This window comes from Conger conger, chromosome 3, assembly GCF_963514075.1.
Source record: "Conger conger chromosome 3, fConCon1.1, whole genome shotgun sequence".
NCBI classification, from domain to species: domain Eukaryota; kingdom Metazoa; phylum Chordata; class Actinopteri; order Anguilliformes; family Congridae; genus Conger; species Conger conger.
This window is the reverse complement of record NC_083762.1, coordinates 41926823-41947332: the sequence shown is the minus strand read 5'-3', so window position 1 is coordinate 41947332 and position 20510 is coordinate 41926823. Positions and strand designations below refer to the sequence as shown.

The 20510-nt window shown below is 42.5% G+C and overlaps 1 protein-coding gene across 1 annotated transcript in view; it reads left to right on the top strand.

Annotated features, from left to right (window-relative positions):
* Window positions 1-15643, top strand: part of sestd1 (SEC14 and spectrin domains 1) — a 28007-nt gene extending 12364 nt beyond the window's left edge. The window contains exons 7-19 of the mRNA XM_061235384.1: window positions 215-328; window positions 509-603; window positions 769-824; window positions 1588-1799; window positions 4323-4445; window positions 4849-5043; window positions 5408-5522; window positions 6425-6584; window positions 6852-6933; window positions 12113-12235; window positions 12472-12663; window positions 13861-13982; window positions 14310-15643. Of these exons, the coding sequence (XP_061091368.1) occupies window positions 215-328; window positions 509-603; window positions 769-824; window positions 1588-1799; window positions 4323-4445; window positions 4849-5043; window positions 5408-5522; window positions 6425-6584; window positions 6852-6933; window positions 12113-12235; window positions 12472-12663; window positions 13861-13982; window positions 14310-14502 (1782 nt within the window). The 3' untranslated portion in view covers window positions 14503-15643. The remainder of the gene's footprint in view (window positions 1-214; window positions 329-508; window positions 604-768; window positions 825-1587; window positions 1800-4322; window positions 4446-4848; window positions 5044-5407; window positions 5523-6424; window positions 6585-6851; window positions 6934-12112; window positions 12236-12471; window positions 12664-13860; window positions 13983-14309) is intronic.
* Window positions 15644-20510: the final 4867 nt, after the last annotated feature.

Genomic DNA, 20510 nt, shown 5'->3' with positions numbered 1-20510 from the left:
AGTAGGAGGGGGGCGATCAGACGATACAGCCCTACTCTATAGATGTTATTACATTGTGTCAATAGCAGTACCCAAGTTGTTCGGTAAAAATATTAAACCTATTCCTCCAGCATCACAGAAGACCTTCCAGACTGGCTTAATTGATCTTTTTTATGCCTACAGGCTCCTCTGATGAGTTCATTGTTGAAACTATTGATGTAATAATTTCTTACAGGTTATTCTTGTATCTGCCAATAAACTTACGCGCTACATTGAGCCATGTCAACTGACAGAGGAGTTTGGGGGAAGCCTACTTTACGATCACATTGACTGGCTGAACAAAAGACTGGTAAGATGTCAGTTCAAGAGTCATGCGCTTGTTATGAAAAACCAGGGCTTACACCATGTCACGTCCATTTGGCATTTTTCAGGTTAAAGCTTCTCTCAAAATGATAGGCATGAAATAAGTGACTTGACCTTTAGTCAATTTCTTTTGAAGCCTTATTTTCCATTGTATGGGTCTTCTCAGGTCTTTGAGAAGTTCACAAAGGAGTCTACTTCCCTCCTGGATGAGCTTGCTGTCATTAATGAAAATGAGAAAGGAAGCCAGCCAGACAAGGACAGGTACGTCCTTTTTCTGTGTGTAAAGGGCTGTACAGTGTGCTGAGAAACACCCAGTAAATTGCAACCAGTAGCTTCAATCTTAGCAGGAGTAGGAGTGTTCCTCATATTTGCCCAGCTACACGTGTTGCCTCTGAAATGTGTGAAAAGTATCTGTTTTTCTTCCAGACCCTTAGATTGTACCTCCCTCCCATCATTTGACCCTGAGACTGTCTTACAGACTGGTGAGCTTTGACTGGATATAGTGTATATAGCACTGCAGAATACAGCAGAAACTGGGTTGGGGCTGGGCTTTTATCCACTATGGTTTCCACTGTATGGTGTTATCTTATAGCGCTTTCACTGGGCTCTTTTCAGGTTTACTTGTGAGGGTATTCGCTGTCTGTCACTTAAATGTTTTTATGACACTCACAATATTTGCTCAGCCCCTGTGAAAGCCAGGCAGAGCCAAGGCAATAAAAGGACCACTGTCCGTGTAATGGCTCGTGAATTTTTGAAGTACAGTAATTCCTACAGGAAAAAAACATCAGATGGCTTGCATAATGTGAATGCTGTTTGCTAAGCTTTGCTTGTATTTTGTTATAGAATTAAGTCAGATATAAGAGATAGAAGAGGATTTTAATCATGTGGAATGTAGTCCAACTGTAGTTTGTGTCTTGAAGCAACATTTTTAAAGCAGCAAAAATGCCCTGCAAAAATATGTTGCATACTATGAGTTATTCTACATTATGAACTGATAGTATGTTCCATATAAGCATTTTGCTTTTATTATTACGCACTGTTTTGTTACAGATTTACAGTCTATTGAGTGTAGATTGATGGGCAATATTATCTACAACACAATAAAGTGAGCAAAACGTAAAGGTGTCTGAAAACTTTCTGAAGCCAATGTGTATAGCAGGAATGATTCACATTGTGTCCTATTTTCTCTCTCCTGCACTCTCTTTTCCCCTCCCTTCTTTTCTCTCCTTGTCATGCTCCTCGCAGGTCATGAGCTGCTGTCCGAGTTGCAGCAGCGGCGCTTTAACGGTTCGGAGGGCGGGACGGCCTGGTCTCCCATGGACGACGAGCTGCTGGCTCAGCCACAGGTGATGAAGCTGCTGGACTCGCTGAGGGAGCAGTACACCAAGTACCAGGAAGTGTGCCGGCTTCGCAGCAAGCGCTCACAGCTGGACGAGATCCACACCAAAGTCATGCAGGTACACCACGTCCCACTGAGAAAAACCGCCACCGCTGGACTGCATCGTTATTCTTACATAGACTGTTATGCTACACACTTATTCTACACATTCGCTACTGTCGTGAATAAATGTCACCAGAAGTAACGTTTACATGTTATCAGCTATCTATGAACAGGTATTCTTGTGCAACTTCTACAGTATGTTGGCTAGTTTAAATACTGATTCTAGATGTGTACTTGGGGGCACTCGTTTCCCTGTAAGGCAAGTCGCAATGTTGTTTCTTAGTCACCGGATGTCGCAGTCAGTTTTGAGCATTTATTATAAAAACATTTTTTTAACATGGAATTCAGTCCCAGCCTGCTGCTGAGGCTAAATAGATGGCTCTGTTGGAGACCATGATCTGTGGGGTAGAAGCCCCCAGTTTCACTTGAAAACAATCTGCTAACAGTCACTGGAAGTTTGGCCATTATTTTGCCTTTGCTATATGTACAGGACAAGCCTGTCTGTAAAATGTGTAACTACTGTGGATAGACTGATTAGAAAATAGTGGAAACCAATTTAACTGGTAATTAATGTTAATTAAGTGTGCTTGAAGGTCTACTGGATTCTCAATTTCAAGAAACTTGCAAATTGATCTGTAGTTTATCATTGCCAACCTTTTCATTTGCAAATGATGTGATTGACTATATGCATTTAAGTGGATTAAATGAACCATTTTTACCATCTGGACAAGGTGCATGGTTGAAAACAATCCAACATCCAGCCCAGGCTTGATCCTGATTTTACTTTAGGTTAGAACCTCCCTAGAGTAGTATAATACAAAAATAAATAATGTGATTGAACCATTGAAAATGTAGTGAATTGTTACTAAAAGATAGTTTTTTCATTAACCTTTGTTAGTATGAGTGGGTGTTCTACACAAAAGCAATCCGTTCGTAGTATTTGTCATCATGGTTAATGTAATGCAGTTGTCAGAATATTTAAGAGTCATCAAGTCTGCCAGTGGCTTAAACTATTTTTTATTTATCTGAGCCTGTGCCAGTTTCTACTCTATTATGTTTTTAGAAGGTCAAGGCTACTGGTGGGGTTGTTGCTTTGTATTCATGACGGCATCATCACAGTTTCTCAGGCATTCAATTCAAACTCAAGGAGAACAAGACATTTTGTTCCTTGGCATCAGGATATGACCTATCAACATTCATTTTGTATGCTTCTGTATGAGTCCCTGGCAAACAAGGCATTTCACAAGTTGCAACACATTGTTAAATGGTATCTTAATGTCAGTTATAGCCTTTTTTTGCACTCATTATCTGTGGGTTTGTTGCCAGATAGGTAAACTGCTCAATCCTCTCAGTGGAATATGGAGTGGAATATGTTTGTGAAAAAATTGATTTAAATGTATGCGATACTGCATAATTTAATTTTCGTAAGAAAAATCTGTGTGCCGTTATTTTGTCTGTTGAATCAGTCTTCACTTGTTGCTACATACATTTCTGTTCCCTAATTACAGCTCATCCACTGACCAATTCAGGACTGCAGCACCGTGCCTTTTTTCCCCTCACTTCTGGTTTCTTTACATACATTGTTTCCATTAGTCTTCATTAAATATAATAGTTAAGAAACAAGCTTTCAAAGTAGGCGTCTGTGTCCTTCTAGGTGTTGTAAGTGTGTGGCATGGTTACAATTGGAAGTAGTTTAAAACCATGATGTTCAAAGCTTTCTTCGACTGGAGGGAAAATTGCTAATACAGGATAACATGGAAGTAATTCTGTGACCTTTCACGGTTTCCCTTTTTGTTCATTCAATCACATTCCAAGCGCTGCTACTTTCCTTACAAATACTGCAGTGTGTATTTATTTTGTAATTATCCATATCTGTGTCCAGTATATATGTATAACATGTGATTCTAAAAACAAATGCAATTTTTCAGGGAATGTAATACTCAGTGTAAAACATCCCCTTATCCAAAGAGACTTAAAAGCTTAATAATATACTGAATTCATATTTCAGAAGAAACTAGCAAGCAGCGATGGTGTTCCAGGTCTATTTGTGTAGTAGCCAGGGTAGCCCAAACAGATGTGGTTTTGTTGGGACATATGCAAGCTCTTTGCATTATGTACCATCCGTGTTTACCGGTTTATTTTAGCCCTATCTGAGGCTATACACTGCCAATCCACAAGGTGGCAGCCTGGGATAATCTGGTTGGAGTGAGTGGAAAGGATTACTTCTTTGTGTGTTGCTGTTTACATCCTATTTACATTTTGCTTGGCAAGGATGTGACAAATCCTCCTTGTGTTGCCCCTTGCGCCATTGTGCGCATTTACGTTCCTTGCGTAGAGTATGTAACAGATTTAATACAGAAGACATATACCCCAGTGGAGGGGAAGTGATTAAAACCGGTGACTTTTGGGCAACTTTCAGCATGTCACTCATTTCCGTAATTGCATATCTTTGCGGTTCTTTCTTTAAATTGCCTTTATTTCAGAATGACAAGCAACAAAGTGCCTAAATGAAAATGTTTGTTGTTTTTTGTGTGTGCAGGTTGTGAACTGGCTGGAGGGCCCAGGTACAGAGCAGCTCAGCAGGCAGTCTGGGATTGGAGATTCCATCAGAGCCTCTCAGGCCTTGCAGCAGAAACACGAGGAGATCGAGAGCCAGCACAGCGTAAGGGCCGGCACCTCCCTCCATCTGTCCCTCCTCTCCTCCCCTGCTCTCTAGTCAGTGGTTATTCAAAAATGTCTTGACCACATGGTCATTTTCAGTAATTACTTGCTATTAGAGAACCTAGTGCCTCTTAAGCCCTCTTAGCCCTTCCTCTGAGCCCTTTGTATCCACTGTTGAGTGCTATGGCTGACTTTAATTATAAAATAAACAGCAGTGTCAACATTAAAAGGGCATTCAATTACCAAAGGAAGATACAGCTCGTATAAAGGGCAGCAGATGCATGCAGTCACATAAATATAGGTAATACAAGCCACATTTTTTTCACTTGGGCTTTTAGGATACACAACTAAAACTAAATATAATATATATGAGTAATTACAGAAGTGCTTTATGGTGTGTGCAGGAGTGGTTCGCCGTGTACGTGGAGCTGAACCAGCAGATCGCGGCACTGCTAAGCGCAGTGGACGAGGAGGACCTGGAGGAGCTGAAGGGGCTCCAGCAGCAGCTGAGCGACGTGTGCTACAGACAGGCCAGCCAGCTGGAGTTCAGACAGAACGTGCTGCAGCTGGCCCACCTCTTCCACAGCGCCGCTCACGAGGTGCGTACCACGTTTACCGCAAACGAGTCAGCAATGAGGTTACGTGTGTGGTGGCTATTCGTGGTGGCGGCTATGCGTGTCAATGCCGCTCCATGTGTCAGACATTAAGGGGCAACATTGGCTCAGGAGGTAAGAGCGGTTGTCTCGCAGTCGGAGGGTTACCGGTTTCATCTCCCAACCTGGGTGCGTCGAAGTGTCCCTGAGCGAGACACCCAACCCCCAGTTGCTCCTGACGAGCTGCTTGGTGCCTTGCATTGCAGCCAGTCGCCGTTGAGTGTGTGAGTGGGTGAATGAGAGGCATTGACTGTAAAGCGCTTTGTTTAAAAATCACTGTATAAATGCAGTCCGTTTACCATTTCCTCAGTTGTCCCAGCAGTTGGATGGACTACTGGGCATGCTCTGTGCAGAAGCCACCCCAGCCGACGGAGCTGCCATCCAACAGACTTTGAAACATCTAGAAGAAAAACTCAAGAGCGTGGGCAAGTGGATATGCATTTTTAACTTTTCCGTCTGATGCATTACCCTGGGTTCAAATGTAAATGGCTAGGGAAAAATACTGAATTTAATACTGAAGGTGTGAAGCCTGAGAGTTTGGAAACTGTGATAATGAACATTTTTATTAAAACAAAACCTCAAAAATTTTAACCACAGTTAATAGCTTCATAATGAATCCAAACATCCCGATCTGACGTATTGTACACATTCTTTATGGTTCATCCATTGCTGTTGTTTTTTTTAAGCGATTATTCTGCATTGGCCTGCTGGTTGGATCATTCGGTTAGCGCACCACACTATGGTGGATGGATGACCCTTGCGGCCTTGGATTAAATTCCAGACCATGCCAGTGTGGCCAGTAGCTCTATAGCAGGGGTGGCCCTACAGAACCACAGAGTCTGATGGTTTTTGTTTTCATCAGCCACCACTTAGACCAAAAGAAACTGGTGCGGTAGGTTAACTGTGTAATCTGCTGTTTTAATTGATCATTTAAGTGCAGAGTAACAACAAAAACCAGCAGACCCTTCAGCTCTCCTGAATCTGGGTTGGCCACCCCTCCTCTACAGGGTGACACCCAATTGGCAATTGCATCGCTCAGAGTATGGCAGGGGTCCAATTGGTTAGGGATCCGCATTCATCGCTATCTAGTGATCCCTGCTGGTCAGTCGCATGGACTGCATGCAAAAGCCGGGAAGGAAAAGTCTTCCTCCAACTCTAAACTGTAGTCTGTAGTCTGGTTCTGGATTGGCCACTCCAGATTGGGGTGGGAATTGGAAATATCCAGCCCCATGCTGGCTGCCAAATTAATTTTTTTATTAGTTAAAAAAAAAAAAGTGGAATTTCATACAGTACATGTTCTTATTTTGAGGTTTGTTTTGTTGGTCAGAGGGCGGTTTGCAGGGCTTAAGGGAGAAAGCTCAAATCCTCCTCAACCAAATCTCCAATCAGACATCCTGGACGTACGGGAAAGAGGTCCCTGCTGAAAACAAAGAAAACGTGGAACATGTTCAGTGCGTCTTGGATGATATGCAGCTTCGGAAACAGAGGTTTGTTCCTGGGTCCATGTTCTGAAATTCATGCAGCTTCTATTGGAGCTTCCAGTTCTTAGCAGTTTAAGCCATTCCTGGTTTTACTGCAGACACATTAATTGTGTGCAATTGATGGAAATCACCAACAGCAGGATTTTGCTCAGTCTACTAACCCGATTGAATTAAGACCCATTCTGGCTCAAACTGCTGTTTGCTGGGAATGAGACTGTGTTGGCTGGAACAAGCCATTGGAATATTTATTTCTCATGATTTTGCTGTGTGAAGGTGTGAGGACATGGTGGATGTGAGGAGACTGAAGATGCTGCAGATGGTTCAGCTTTATAAGTGTGAGGAGGACGCTGCCCAGGTCAGTATGCAGTATTGAGTATTCACCGATCAGTTGCAAAAGTATATACTTTTATCATCTCTCTCCGACTAATCACTGCTATTGACTTCTATTCATGTACAAAGTCTGGAGCTATAACATTGCTGTACAAGCTGCATTGGAGTTGTCTGAAGTAGTTTTTTTTGCTGTAGCCCATTCAGTGCTGCGGGCGACTTAAATCGACAGAAATGCAAACGTTCAGCAGTGCCATGGGTGATTAATGTCGACCCAATGGCACACAATACTCTTAAGTATGGTCTGACAAAGGTATTCTAGGTCAAGATGGCGCCCGTGTTGGCTAGCCGTCCGCCTCATCTGCTAAACCTCTTGTTTGTGATTGCTCTGTTCTTATGTGTTTTCTGCCGGGAAACCTCTACTCTCTTGGTTTACGATCGCCAAGCTCTTCTAAACTTAAGGGCGTTTGGCGAAACGCTGTCAACACACTGTTTGGGTGAACAACCGACGAGTCTCCCCCCTGTTCTATTGGACATTCCTGCTCACCTATACCGTCCCCCCTGTGCCTTTTCGCGGAAAAAACGCTACAGAAGACGGGGAAAGCGAGGCGGAGTACTCGTAAAAATAAAGGCTTACCTGCTGGCTTCCTCGTCCGTGATCAACGATTGTCTCCTCTATGATGGATGCTACCTCCCCGCTGTCCGACGCTCACTACTCAGCAGAGCCCGCTGGCTTCGCTCCGCTGTTCCCGAGCCACTGCCGCCTGTCGCCACCTCCTCGCCCGGCCCGATGCTATCACCTGGCCGGCCCACTACTGCCTCTTCACCGGATCCTCTGCCGCCTGTCGCCACCTCCTCGCCCGGCCCGATGCTATCACCTGGCCGGCCCACTACTGCCTCTTCACCGGATCCTCTGCCGCCTGTCGCCACCTCCTCGCCCGGCCCGATGCTATCACCTGGCCGGCCCACTACTGCCTCTTCACCGGATCCTCTGCCGCCTGTCGCCACCTCCTCGCCCGGCCCGATGCTATCTCCTGGCCGGCCCACTACTGCCTCTTCACCGGATCCACTGCGCCACCACTGTAGACTACGGGCTCGCAGACTCAGTGGCGGTGTGAATCCTGATTTTCTTCGGCCGCTGAGACGTGCTTCGCCCTCGGCTAGCGCAGAGCTCAGCCTCCACCTAGCCTTGCTAAATGCTAGGTCGCTAGCAAACAAAACATTTCTTCTGAACGACTTCTTCATCTCTCGTGGCTTGGATTTCATGTTTATAACCGAGACTTGGCTGCAGATGGGTGAGTTCTTGCCGTTCTCCGAACTTCTTCCTCCCGACTGTAACTTTTTTAGCTCCCCTCGCTCCTCTGGTAGAGGTGGAGGGTTAGCCTCGGTGTTCAAATCCACCTTTCACTGTCGCCTGTCACAGCCGACACCAAGCTACGCGAGCTTTGAACTGCAGTCCTTCAAACTGAATCTGTCGTCTGTTGTCTTCTGCGCCGTGATATACCGCCCGCCCAAATACAACAAGGATTTCATAAATGACTTTATGGACTTCCTCTCTGGATTAATGGTGCGATATGATTACATCCTTATATGCGGTGACTTTAATATCCACGTATGCTGCCAATCACACCCACTGTCTCGAGACTTCCTAAACCTCATTGAATCACTCAATTTCACCCAATCCGTTATGGCCCCGACGCACGAAAAAGGACACACTCTCGACCTCGTATTATCTTTTGGATTATCCGTCAATATAACTGATATATGTGCTGCTCGTATTTCTGATCATTCACCTATTGTGTTTTCAACTACAACTCCCTGCCCTGCTGTTTACTCTCATGCACCGGTCACGCGTGATTACCCCCAACACTGCTGTCCAGTTCTCTGATGCTTTTGCCAGTTTCCCAATCTGTGCGATGGATGCAAACTGTATCACCAATCTAGACGATTTTCTCTCCAAGTTTAATGAGTCATGCACTGAAATTTTAAATACTATTGCACCTCTTAAGTCTACACGCAAGAAAACCCTCCCTACACCCTGGCTAAATGATTCCACGCGCGCTCTTAGATGCGCATGCAGACGTGCTGAGAGAAAGTGGAGGAAGGATAGGCTGCACGTCTCCCTTCAAATTCTGCGCAACGCTCTGTCCACCTACCAAACAGCTGTCAAAAGTGCAAAAACAACTTACATCTTACAACTTAGTCACAACAAATTGCAATAAACCCCAGGTTCTGTTTAAAGTCCTTAACTCCCTTATCAACCCCTGTGATACCCCCTCTGTTGTGCCTTCACCTGCCCTATGTGAAAGCTTTCTCAACTTCTTTATTAGTAAAGTCTCTGCCCTCAGACCCCCCTCTCTCTCGCCCCCCCCACCCCCTCCTCTCCCCCCTCACCCCCTGCCTGCTGTCTTTGATCAGTTTGTGCCGGTCTCCCTCTCCTCTCTCTCTGATGTCATTAAACACCTGCGACCCACTACCTGCCCCTCTGATGCTCTCCCCTCACGCCTTCTCAAGGAAGTCCCTGACTCTGTTCTCCCTGTCATACTACTGCTGCTAAATGCCTGTCTCAGCATTGGCTGTGTTCCAGCTACCTTCAAGCATGCTGTGGTCCAGCCCCGAATAAAAAAGCCTCGTCTCGACCCCTCTGTCCTTGCAAATTTCAGACCCATCTCCCAACTACCATTTCTCTCAAAAGTCCTGGAGCGCATAGTTCACTCACAACTACAGTCTTTTCTTGAACAACAAAACCTACATGATAAATTCCAGTCTGGCTTTAAACCACGACATAGCACTGAAACAGCCCTTCTCCGTGTCTTCAATGACCTTATCCAACCCCTCTATCTTGCTGCTCCTTGACCTTACAGCAGCATTCGACACCGTAGACCACACAATTCTCCTAGCTCGGCTTGAGCATTATGTAGGCATCAGGGGTGTCGCCCTTGACTGGTTTCGGTCATACCTAAATGGCCGGTCTTTCTCCATTGAGATTGGTGACCTCTCCTCCTCTTTGGCCCCCCTCACCTGTGGGGTGCCCCAAGGATCAATTTTGGGCCCCGCTCTCTTCTTACTGTACATGTTGCCTCTAGGTCAGATCCTAGGAAAATACAACATCTCTTTTCATTGCTTCGCTGATGATGTGCAGGTCTACCTCCCACTAAAGAAACTCCAAGGGAAAACCTCAATACAGCTCTTACTAGACTGTCTGGCCGACATAAAGGGCTGGTTGTCCAATAATTTCCTGACCCTAAATGAGGAAAAAACAGAGGTTATTGTTTTTAACAGTGTCCTCCCGGCCCCCCTCGTCGATGCTCTTGGCCCCCTGGGTTCTAATCTCTCGACCTCGGTCAGAAACCTTGGAGTCATTTTTGACAGTGCTTTTAAATTAGAAAAGCAGGTTAGCACTGTCGTAAAAAACAGTTTTTATCACCTCAGACTCCTGGCCAAGACTAAAGCCTACCTCTCCCAGAAAGACCTGGAGAGGGTGATACACGCTTTCGTCACCACCCGCCTTGATTATTGTAATGCACTTTATGCAGGGATTGACCAGTCCCAGCTCCGCCGCTTACAACTGGTGCAAAATGCAGCTGCGCGCCTCCTTACGAGGACAAAGAAACATGACCACATCAGCCCAGTTCTGTCTGCATTACACTGGCTGCCCGTGCGTTTCCGCATTGATTTTAAATTAGCCTTGACCACTTTTAAAGCACTGCATGGAACGGCCCCTCTCTATCTCTCCGAGATCCTGCACCGCCACACCCCCTCCAGATCCCTTATATCAGTAGACCAGCTACTGTTGGTGGTGCCCAGAACTAGGCTGAAAACTAGGGGAGACAGAGCTTTCGCGGCTGCTGCGCCCAAGTTGTGGAATAGCCTCCCCCTCCACGTACGGGCCGCTCAGACCCTAGAGGTTTTTAAATCCCTTTTGAAAACCCACCTGTTCTCCCTGGCCTTCCCCCCCACGTAGCCATCCTTCTTTACTACTTTGTCCTCGTTCAGTCCCTGGCTTCTGTTGTTTTATTGTTTATTGTTTTTAATTGCTTTTAGCCCTTTTATTTTCTCTCCTTTTTTAATTATTATCATATATTGTTTTATATTGTATTCTATTTGGTACTGTTGCACTTTTATCTGCATCTATGCTCCTTATTTTTATTTTTTTTTCCTCAATCTGTAAAGCACTTTGGTTTCAGCTGTTGCTGCATGTAAATGTGCTATACAAATAAAGCTGACTTGACTTGACTTGACTTGACCACAACGTGTAAACAATTATTCATATGGAAATTTGAGTCACTAATTTAACGAGAACTAGGTTAAACTGGGTTTAAATAGAGTTTTAAACCCAGTCACTATCAAAGGAGTCACTATCAAAGGAGCAAAAGAGCAAAGAGCAAAGACCACTGGCCAGAACCCATAGCAGAATATTTCATTTACTCCGGTCCCGGCAGATGCGCGATTGCCAAGTGACAAATTCATATATATTCAGCCATCCAATTCAAAGCAATCCATGTGCTTCATAATAATAATGTCCCTGTTTGTCTAACAGTACAACAAGTTTGTTTTCTGCACATAGGTAGCCTAAAAACACAACAACGTGCCTATGTTCTGCACATACAGTGAGCACCATAATTCATTGGACAGTGACACATTTTTAGTTCATTTTAGTCTGAACTAGCACTTTGAGTTTGAAACTCAATGGGGTTGAAGTGTAGTTCAAGATAATTTGTTAGCAGGCTAATGTTGAATGAACATTCTGTAAAAAAAAAAGCACTGAAAATATTTTTTTTATTACCGTCGTTATTGTTTGACTGTGTTCTAGCTAATACTATGTTTAAAACTGACATATTACATGTGGACATGGCTATAACCAATAGGGTCTTCTGTTCCTCATTAACAAGTAATTCTGTTCAGTATAAATGTGTTTTGTTGGAGGTTTGTTTTAATGTTTTTATGTACAATGTTTGCATTCTGCCACTGCATTTGGACTCAGCACTGCTGAGGCTTACTGTTCCAGAACACTCCGGCATTGAATGGGTTAAAGCCACAAATGCCTCCGTATTAGCCATTGAAAAGCCAGCAGGTGCTCAGAAACTATTATGTACCTTGTGTTCAATTGAACTATATATGGTATATATGGTATACAGTTCGCTACATGAGAGTGAACAGTTTCCACCTCCTGGGTCCATTTTCACAGCCACTCTCTACCTCCACAGGCAGTCGAATGGATTGGTGAGCTGCTGGATGCGCTCCTGAAGACTCATATCAGACTAGGAGATGATGCACAAGAATCCAAAATACTTCTGGAGAAGCACAAAAAATTTGTGGATGTCACTCAGGTATGAGATACAATTCAAACATTTGAGGTGTATTGCGAGCTCTGATCATGTCATACAAAGAAATCTATATATTTAAACCTTCTCTTCAAAACTTGTTGGTGTTCCTTCTTTGAGTTTACAGCCAGTTTTGAGGCTTATGGAAAGTGCATTGAGGTTTTGTTGGTATGGCATTTCCCTGCGTGTGCCATTGTTCTGGTGTCACCCCGGTCTGAGGCGTTGTGTTGGCTGTGTGACAGAGCACCTATGACTACGGCAGACAGCTGCTGCAGGCCACAGTGGTGCTGTGCCAGTCCCTGCGCTGTGCCACCCGCTCCTCTGGCGACACCCTGCCACGCCTCAACCGCGTCTGGAAGCAGTTCTCCATCAGCTCCGACGAGCGGCTTCAGCGGCTGGAGGTGGCCAGCTGCTTTCACTTCGCTGCGGAAAAGGTGAGCTCAGGGGCGGGCCGCTGCCACAGGCCTTTCTGTTATAGGTCAGTTATACTTCCTCCTGTGTGAGGTCTGAAGAGGTCCCAGAAGTCCTGTCTTCATCTGCTTCTGGTTCGTTTTTGAGACTTCCAGAGCAAAGAAATGGTCTATGGGAAAAATTAGATTCCTTTATGATTCCTAAATTCGGACATTTGTGCATTTGGAAATAAAAATGCTTTTCATCCAATTTTAATCTAAAAAGATTCTGTGTAAAGACAGGGTTGTATCTGGCAGTTTTTTCTGCTACCATTCATGCACCGTTACTGTTTTATTGGTCATAAATGTAATAATGTAATACATTTTTCTACTCCATACATACATGAACAGTGTGAACGTTTTGTTTGCAAAACAATTCTTTTAATTGGAAAGCGCCATCAGAATTCAGTGGATCCAGTGACGTTTAAGAGAGAAATTCAGGAAATTCACATATGGGCATATATTACTCTGTGTTATGTCAGACGTCCAAGGTCTGAGAACCTTGGAGAAGTGCAGGCTTTTATTTTAAGCAGACCACAGATTTGAGTGAATAGCATGGCAGTACTACAGCCGCATTCATTTCAGACGAAAACGTAGTTGCTGTACATGGTTTTCATTTGAAGATAAAATAAACCATGCTATTCGCTGGATTCTGTCTTCTGTCTCAAATGACCCAATCTGGTTGTCTGAATGTTTTCACAACTTTATCATGAGCAATGTAAGGTGCCTGTTTTTTGGCCTTTTGTGGTCATATTAAAATTTGAAATGCTGTACTTGTTAAAATAAAATAAAACAAAAATGGCCAAGATAAAAGCATCTGCCAGAAGTGGGGTATGTGCAATGGTACAACTGACGGGGCTTTTTGAACATTTTACTTCAGAACTTAAAAGAAAAATGCTTTTGTTTTTGGTTCTCGTTTCACTCTTATGATGTCATGTAATTTCAAAGGTTAAACAAACTAGAGTAACATTTATGAACTGAACATTTATTATACTGTAGGATCGAGTAGGCGTAGCAATTTCAAAGAAACTGAGGTTGGAAATGCACATGCAAAATACATCCGTTATCTACCTGATGCCGTTCCCACAGAAGTTGGTGTTGCCATGAGCCAGCAGCATTTGTCCCGGTAAAAAGCCTGGCTCTGACCCGTTGTCCTGTTTCTACTTGGGACATCAATCACAGGTCCTGAAAGACAGCCCGGAACAGGCAGAGACTCCTATTGGACCTGAGACTTACGAGGAGGTGGAGTCACTGGGGAAGTCCCTGCTGGATAGGCTGACGGTGCCTGTTGTGTTTCCTGATGGGTAAGTGCTGAAGGTTATGACTCGCACACAGTGTGTTATTGTCTGTCACCGAGTCTTTCTGTCAGCTGCTCTCCCTCACGCTCACTCTCATTTTGGAAAGTAGGATTGTCACCACTTTTTAGGCTTATTTTGTGTCGACTCTAGTCAAAAAAAGTTGTTTTCTTTAGCATTGTAAATGTAGGAGACCGCTCATAACGGCTCCTAAGGGGAAAAGGTGATTTGCTTTTAAGGTTTAACATTTTACTGGTGTCTTGTGTTGAGAAAGAAAGAGAGAGAGAGCAGATGAGAACATGCTGAAATGAGCTTGCATTACGTGGTGCATTACAGGAGCGAGCAGTACTTTGGCAGCCCAAGCGACATGGCTTCCTCTGCCGAACATATCAGAGAGAAGATGAAGCTGGTGGAGGAGAGGAGGCTTCAGCAGGAAACGGAAAAGCAGCCAGAAGAGCAGGAGGAGGAGGAAGAGGAGGAGGAGGAGGAGGAGGAGGAGGACTTTGAGACTGACCCCCAGCACAGCTAGCATTACCCGTCTCTGTCGCTTCTTTCAAACCGCTCCAAAGAAAGCTAGGAGCTGCGGTCAACACAGCACCTGTAATGACCGCCTGCCGGGCCGCAAATACTGCGTAATGCAAAATGCAGCAGGAAAAACCCCTTCCCGGCATTCAGTGGGCACCCTGGCACTTCTGCCATTTCAGCCCTGCCCTTGTTGCCAAGCCTTATTAACTTACCATTCATAGATAAAGATAGAAGTCCAGAGTGTTCCCATTATGTTGCATGACGAGAGGGTCAGGAGAACGAGTGACTGCACCGAACTTACAAAAGCCATACCATTCCCGGTTCTCTTCTCCCACAGGCAGGTGTCTAAAGCTTCTGTAGTGCTACAGAATGTATAGAGTGTATATAAAATGCTAACTCTTTGCTTTTACCTGGCCCTGTAAAGTTATTTAGGCCAAGCGAACTTGTTCATGGACAGTAATGCAATGAATTTTATATTTTTATTTTTAATTAATTTGTAAAACCTTGCCATACCTTGTGTCAATACACAAACCTGTTCAAAGGGTATTTCATACTGACATAAAATGCCTAACCTACTCTTTTTAAGTATACAGTATAAGAAACCATATTCATGTTGTCAAAGCTTTTTAAAATAATTTAAAATTACGCTTGTGTACATGAAGGTACACTTTAGAAGTAAAGCTCTGTGTGGAACCCGAATTGCAATTGCATAAACCTTGTATGAATTTAAAGGAAATGAGGTGCGAACCATTTATTCTCTTCATAACTGTCATTGTGTGCTTCTTGTTTCCTTGAGAGAACTACATTAAAATAATAATTCTCTCTTTATTTTGTCTGTTTCTGTTGTTTTTCAGCCTTGCCAATATATGCTTTTGGTCATTAAATTTAATCTAGGAAATAAATGTTCAAAATCTTGGAAACTATGAAGGCAGTGGTCAGAAATTATCATTTTAAAGCAGTTAATTTCTTGATATGGTAGGATTATAATCGCATATTTATTTGAGGAATATTCCAACATTATGATGTAAATAATTATTCTGAATTATTTTTGTTGATACACTACTTGGCCACAAGGGTACACTAATGTGCCATTTCTTTGTATTGTTTTTCAGTTTCCTAAGTAATAAAAGTGGAGGGTAAAAAGAGCAATTCTTTTGTCATTCAATTCTTTCACATTTGAGTTTGTTCTGTTTTAGAATTATGTGATTTAGAGGATTTATTTGACTGAAAGCGTGTGGGGCATTGTTAGGTTCTGAGAATGAGTTGTCTTGCTACCTGATACCTGATAGGAAGTAGGGTTTCCTGGATTGTCATTTCCTGAAACATGCTCTTTTCCAAGTAGGAAGAAATCTTCCAAGGAATATATCATATTATTTGTTTATATTAGTATGTATTATATTATGTGAATTGTAAAACAATTGTGCTTAGCAAGGGATTTATTAGTACTGTAGATACTGAAAAACAGACTTCAGCAGTAAAATATACATATTTAAGAAGGTGGAAAATATTAGCAGTGTATTAGCGTGTGAAAGAGTCAATTTGAAAATGGTGCCATGAAAAATATAAAAATGTATTGCAGTGTTTCACCCTGGGCTGTTGGTGCCAGGTGATGTGCTCGGGCAAAACATCGACCACCTTAGCAACAGTTAGGTAAACTTGCAGGTTTTGGGCTTAGTGGCCCTCTTTGCCAGCATGCCATGTGAATGCAGTGACCGCTCCTTCCCTGTTACTGTGAGCTTAGCGGCTCCCCTCCAAACTGTGTTCAAGTAAGAGTGTGGTTTGCTGTAAGACTGCATCATCAGCCTAGAATGCGACTGGCATGGAAATTATGGATGTTTATGATGGAAATTCGAGGCGTGAGAATTTATTAGAGGGAGGAATGTGTAAGCAGCATGCATAGGCAAATGCCTTCAGTGTGAAGTCATGTAATGGTATAATGGTAAACATTTTATTGATGATTAAAATGGGCTCATTTAAATTGTAGTCATTTTAGTTTACAGACTAATATACATAACTCAGTAATTTTACTTATTTGCATCTTGAATTGAAATAGTGTATTGATAAAAGTATTTATTTACTTATGTTAAATGGTAACCTAACCTAGCAAAATAATACACCAGCTCCCACAACCAAAACCTGGTGTAAATATTGCAGCGTGGTTTCACTTTGATGGACATTTTATGGCCGAAAAAGAGGCTGATATGAGCACCACCTCATCTGTGGCTCCGTTTAACCTGGGAAAAGGTCTTAGGCACCCTAGATTTCTGTTAAATATGTTTTATATACTAAGTCTTTGATACATTTATATATATTTTTTAGTTTTCTGCATCCGTCAGTACATTTTTAGCAAATTTGAGATTCCCAAACATGAATTTTCCAACATATTAAACAATATACCACTATTTAGATAACTTGGATCAAGGCCGTCTGGGATTACTTGCATAACCAGAAGCAAGCAAGACAATCAAAGTCTGCAGAAGAACTGGCAAGTTCTCCAATATATTTGGTACAACCTACCCGCTGAGTTTCTTATAAACCTGCAACAGTGTACATAACTTTACATAATTATAATTTAAAGCATCTCTGCTTTAGTCATTGCTGTGCCTAAGTCTTTTGCAATGTACTGTACAATTATGGGGTGTATACACAATTGTGTCTTTTAGTCATTAGTGGAGCCTTGGCAAGGTGGTACTGAACAGTGAACATGTCCCGTGTCCACAGTCCATTTAGGAACAGGAATATGGGAGCTGGGTAGAGTTGATTTGAATATTCCTGTGCAAAAAGCCATACCACTGTTCTTAAGGCTTCACAGCGATGACGGCTAACATGAGGGACCAAAGCCTGCTGACAGGTGCTCTCTGAGCCTTGGGCTTTTTGATGCCTTTTTATTAAACAGATAACATTCTGGTAGCAACCATTTTGAGAAGAAAATGGTAATGCTACGGTATCTCATTATGTTCAGACGTATGGGAGAACAGTCATTTTAATAGTCTTCCATTTACACTGCATACATAATTAATATGAAATATTTTACAAGGGGAAAATAGAAAGATTCTTCCCAAAAGTCATTATGCAACTGGTAAAAACAGTGTTTTTTTTATTTATTTCATGAACAAATAAAAATATTTTGACATGATTATAAATAATAATGGAATAAAGCAACAAAATCAGCTAACGGATATTTTACTCTTGGAAATACATTTATTTGCCAATATAGCCTCTGGATTCTGTCAGTTTTTTAATGTGATCGCGCCCCATTTTAACTGAAGCAGCCAAGAGAGATGCCCACAGGCTGTTCGGAGAGGTGTACTGCTTTTCTTGGCTGTGAATCACTTTAGGAGGGCCCATAAGTTTTCAATAGGGTTCAAATCAGGTGAGCAAGGGGGCCAAATCCTCATTTTACATACAATGTCGGTCAGCAATCCAGCCACATCCTACCCAACAGGTCCATCCAGTGTCACTCATCTCATCCGTCCACAACACCTTTGAAAAAACCAGTCTTCATGTATTGTTTTGCCCATTCTTGATGCTTTTGCTTGCGTTTATTATTTAAGGGAGGCTGGTTTTCTGCCTTTCTGACCTTGCCAATAATGCAAAGCACCTTGCAGGAAGGTCCAGGAAGTCCAGGAAGGTTGCAGGTCTGGAAGATGATGGCACTTGAGGCCAAAGGGTTCCTGAATACTTCCTGTTTAATTCTTCTCTTGTGGTTAATATGCATTTTTGGGACTCATACTCACAAATCTGTTGATTGTGCGGTGATCATGACTCAACATCTTTGCTATTTCAATGGCTTTCTAACCTTGTGAAACTATTTTTGCCTTTCTTAGGTCTCTTTTTCACCCCATTTTCCCAGCAGCAAAAAGCAGGCTAATAATTATGTACACCTGAATCCTCACTTTAAGCCAGACTCTCTCTCAATAAAGTAATTAAGTCACCTGAAAATGTTTACACTGAGTGAATAATGAGGTTAATACGGTTTTCAGTTGAAGAAAATATTCTTGGAAATGCTATTTCATTAGAATATGGACTTTCACAATTATTATGTCCACAGTGTAGACTTGGGTTCACAAGATACATTTTCTGTAGTAAAACATCAACCTTTTTAGGCATAAAGTTTCCAGAACTATTTTTGTTGATGCATGAAATTCTCAGGCTGCGTACTGGAAATCTTGACTTTTGTTTATGCAGGTGAATTATTTTGTTGTTGTTTTATGCAAACAAGCTAGCTAAAATGCTATTCAATCATCACTGTAATACCATACTTATAGCCGGATGTACGCTGAGCTGAAGTTATACTGTAGTTGCTTGAACGAGGAGGGGGTCTTTGCCGATACTGACCAAATGCTTTACCAGTGGTGGTCAGTGGTCACAGAACCTTGTAGGTGGGCTAATTGTGTGTCAGAGAGTCTATACAAAACGTATATGAAACAAAATATTACGTAAAGTAAACGATGGACTCTATTGCTGTTTCTAACAGTTAACACTTTTCAGAATTAAAAACAATTATGGATTTGGTTCGCTGCACCCTTGCAGTGAATCAAGCACAGAAAATTATTTGAATCAAAAAGAATTACATATTTGACCCGGATCTTGATAGCCAGCCACAGCAGCCCTTCTGTATATATAATTGCACAGGCCTGGTAAAAACATTAAAGCAAATGCACTTTGCCATTGTTAGGATTTTTCCCATTCCTTGAAACTGGGCTACAATAATCCTATAGTCATAAATGTGATGGCATCAGCATGAAACCAAATGTCTGGAATTTTCACAAGTGAAGAGTGTTCAAAGGACAGCCACGGGTTTTCTCTATAGGCCTATTCACTTAGCCAACAGTGGATCAGCACATGCTGCAGCTTGGCTTGTTGATGCCAATTAAGTGGAAATTACTGATTTCACTCTGCAGTGAAGTATTAGTATAAGGTTACTATGGCAAACACAACAACATGATTTTATGGGAATAGAAACCAAATATATTTTACTTTTGTGGTCACTTTTTCCCAGAGATGGTAAAGATGGTAAACTGAATCACTAGCTCCCGCCCATCGCAATGTAATGGTAGCTCGTCTCACTGCAGCTAAAAAGGTGGAATTTTCCTTAGACTTAACACAGTGCTTGTTATCATTTGTCTTTTAATTCTTATTTATCTACCAAATGGTTTGTTTAAGTGACTAATTGTTTACACCTTGACCAATTAGGAGCCTATTGATTCACTTGAAGTAATTTGTTTTACTGTAATCATTTACAATGTAGTGCAATGTGAATATGGGTCATCTATTCTTTATGCAAAGCCATGCAAAGCTATTTGTCATACAAACGTTAAAGATGGATAATACAATGTCCAAACAGCTTGTTAAAATTCATGGATTACAATTGTGGTTGGAACAAAAACCAGCACACACGGGGTCCCTATGCCCCCACTGTGCCTGGGGCCCACATTGTGTATCACAACACTGACAGGGTAAAAGTAATGCTGATAATGGACCAATAATCAAATGTGAAAACTGAAAATTGCACACTTATCTCCATGCAATTGATGAAAAATGTATTTGGAAATTATCAACATGTGGAGCCTGTGAAGTGTGCAATTTTCATTTTTTCACTTATCACTACACTGACACATAATATTTTAACAGAATGAGTGTTCCGTGCCATTTTTTCCTTGTTTCCCCATTTTCTATGTGTTTTCTGTGTTCATGCTCCCGTCCTTGTTTTGCCTTTCTCCCCATTACATTTCTCCGCCTTCCACACCATATATGTGTTTCCTTCCTGGCAATTGTCTCACCTGTTTCTCGTTGTCTTTCGTTAGTGTGTTTTTAAGCCTGGCTGTGTCTGTATTTCTTTGCTAGTTAATTTTGTTTCTTGCTATGCTTGGTCCCTGTTGTTCTATTTGCTGTGTCCCTGGTCTGGTTACCTGCCTGTTTTTACCCTGCTTGTTTATTCTCTCTTGTTTACACTCTGCCCCACCTGGCTCTGACCCTCGCTCACCCTGGAGCGCCTTCTCTGCCTCAAAC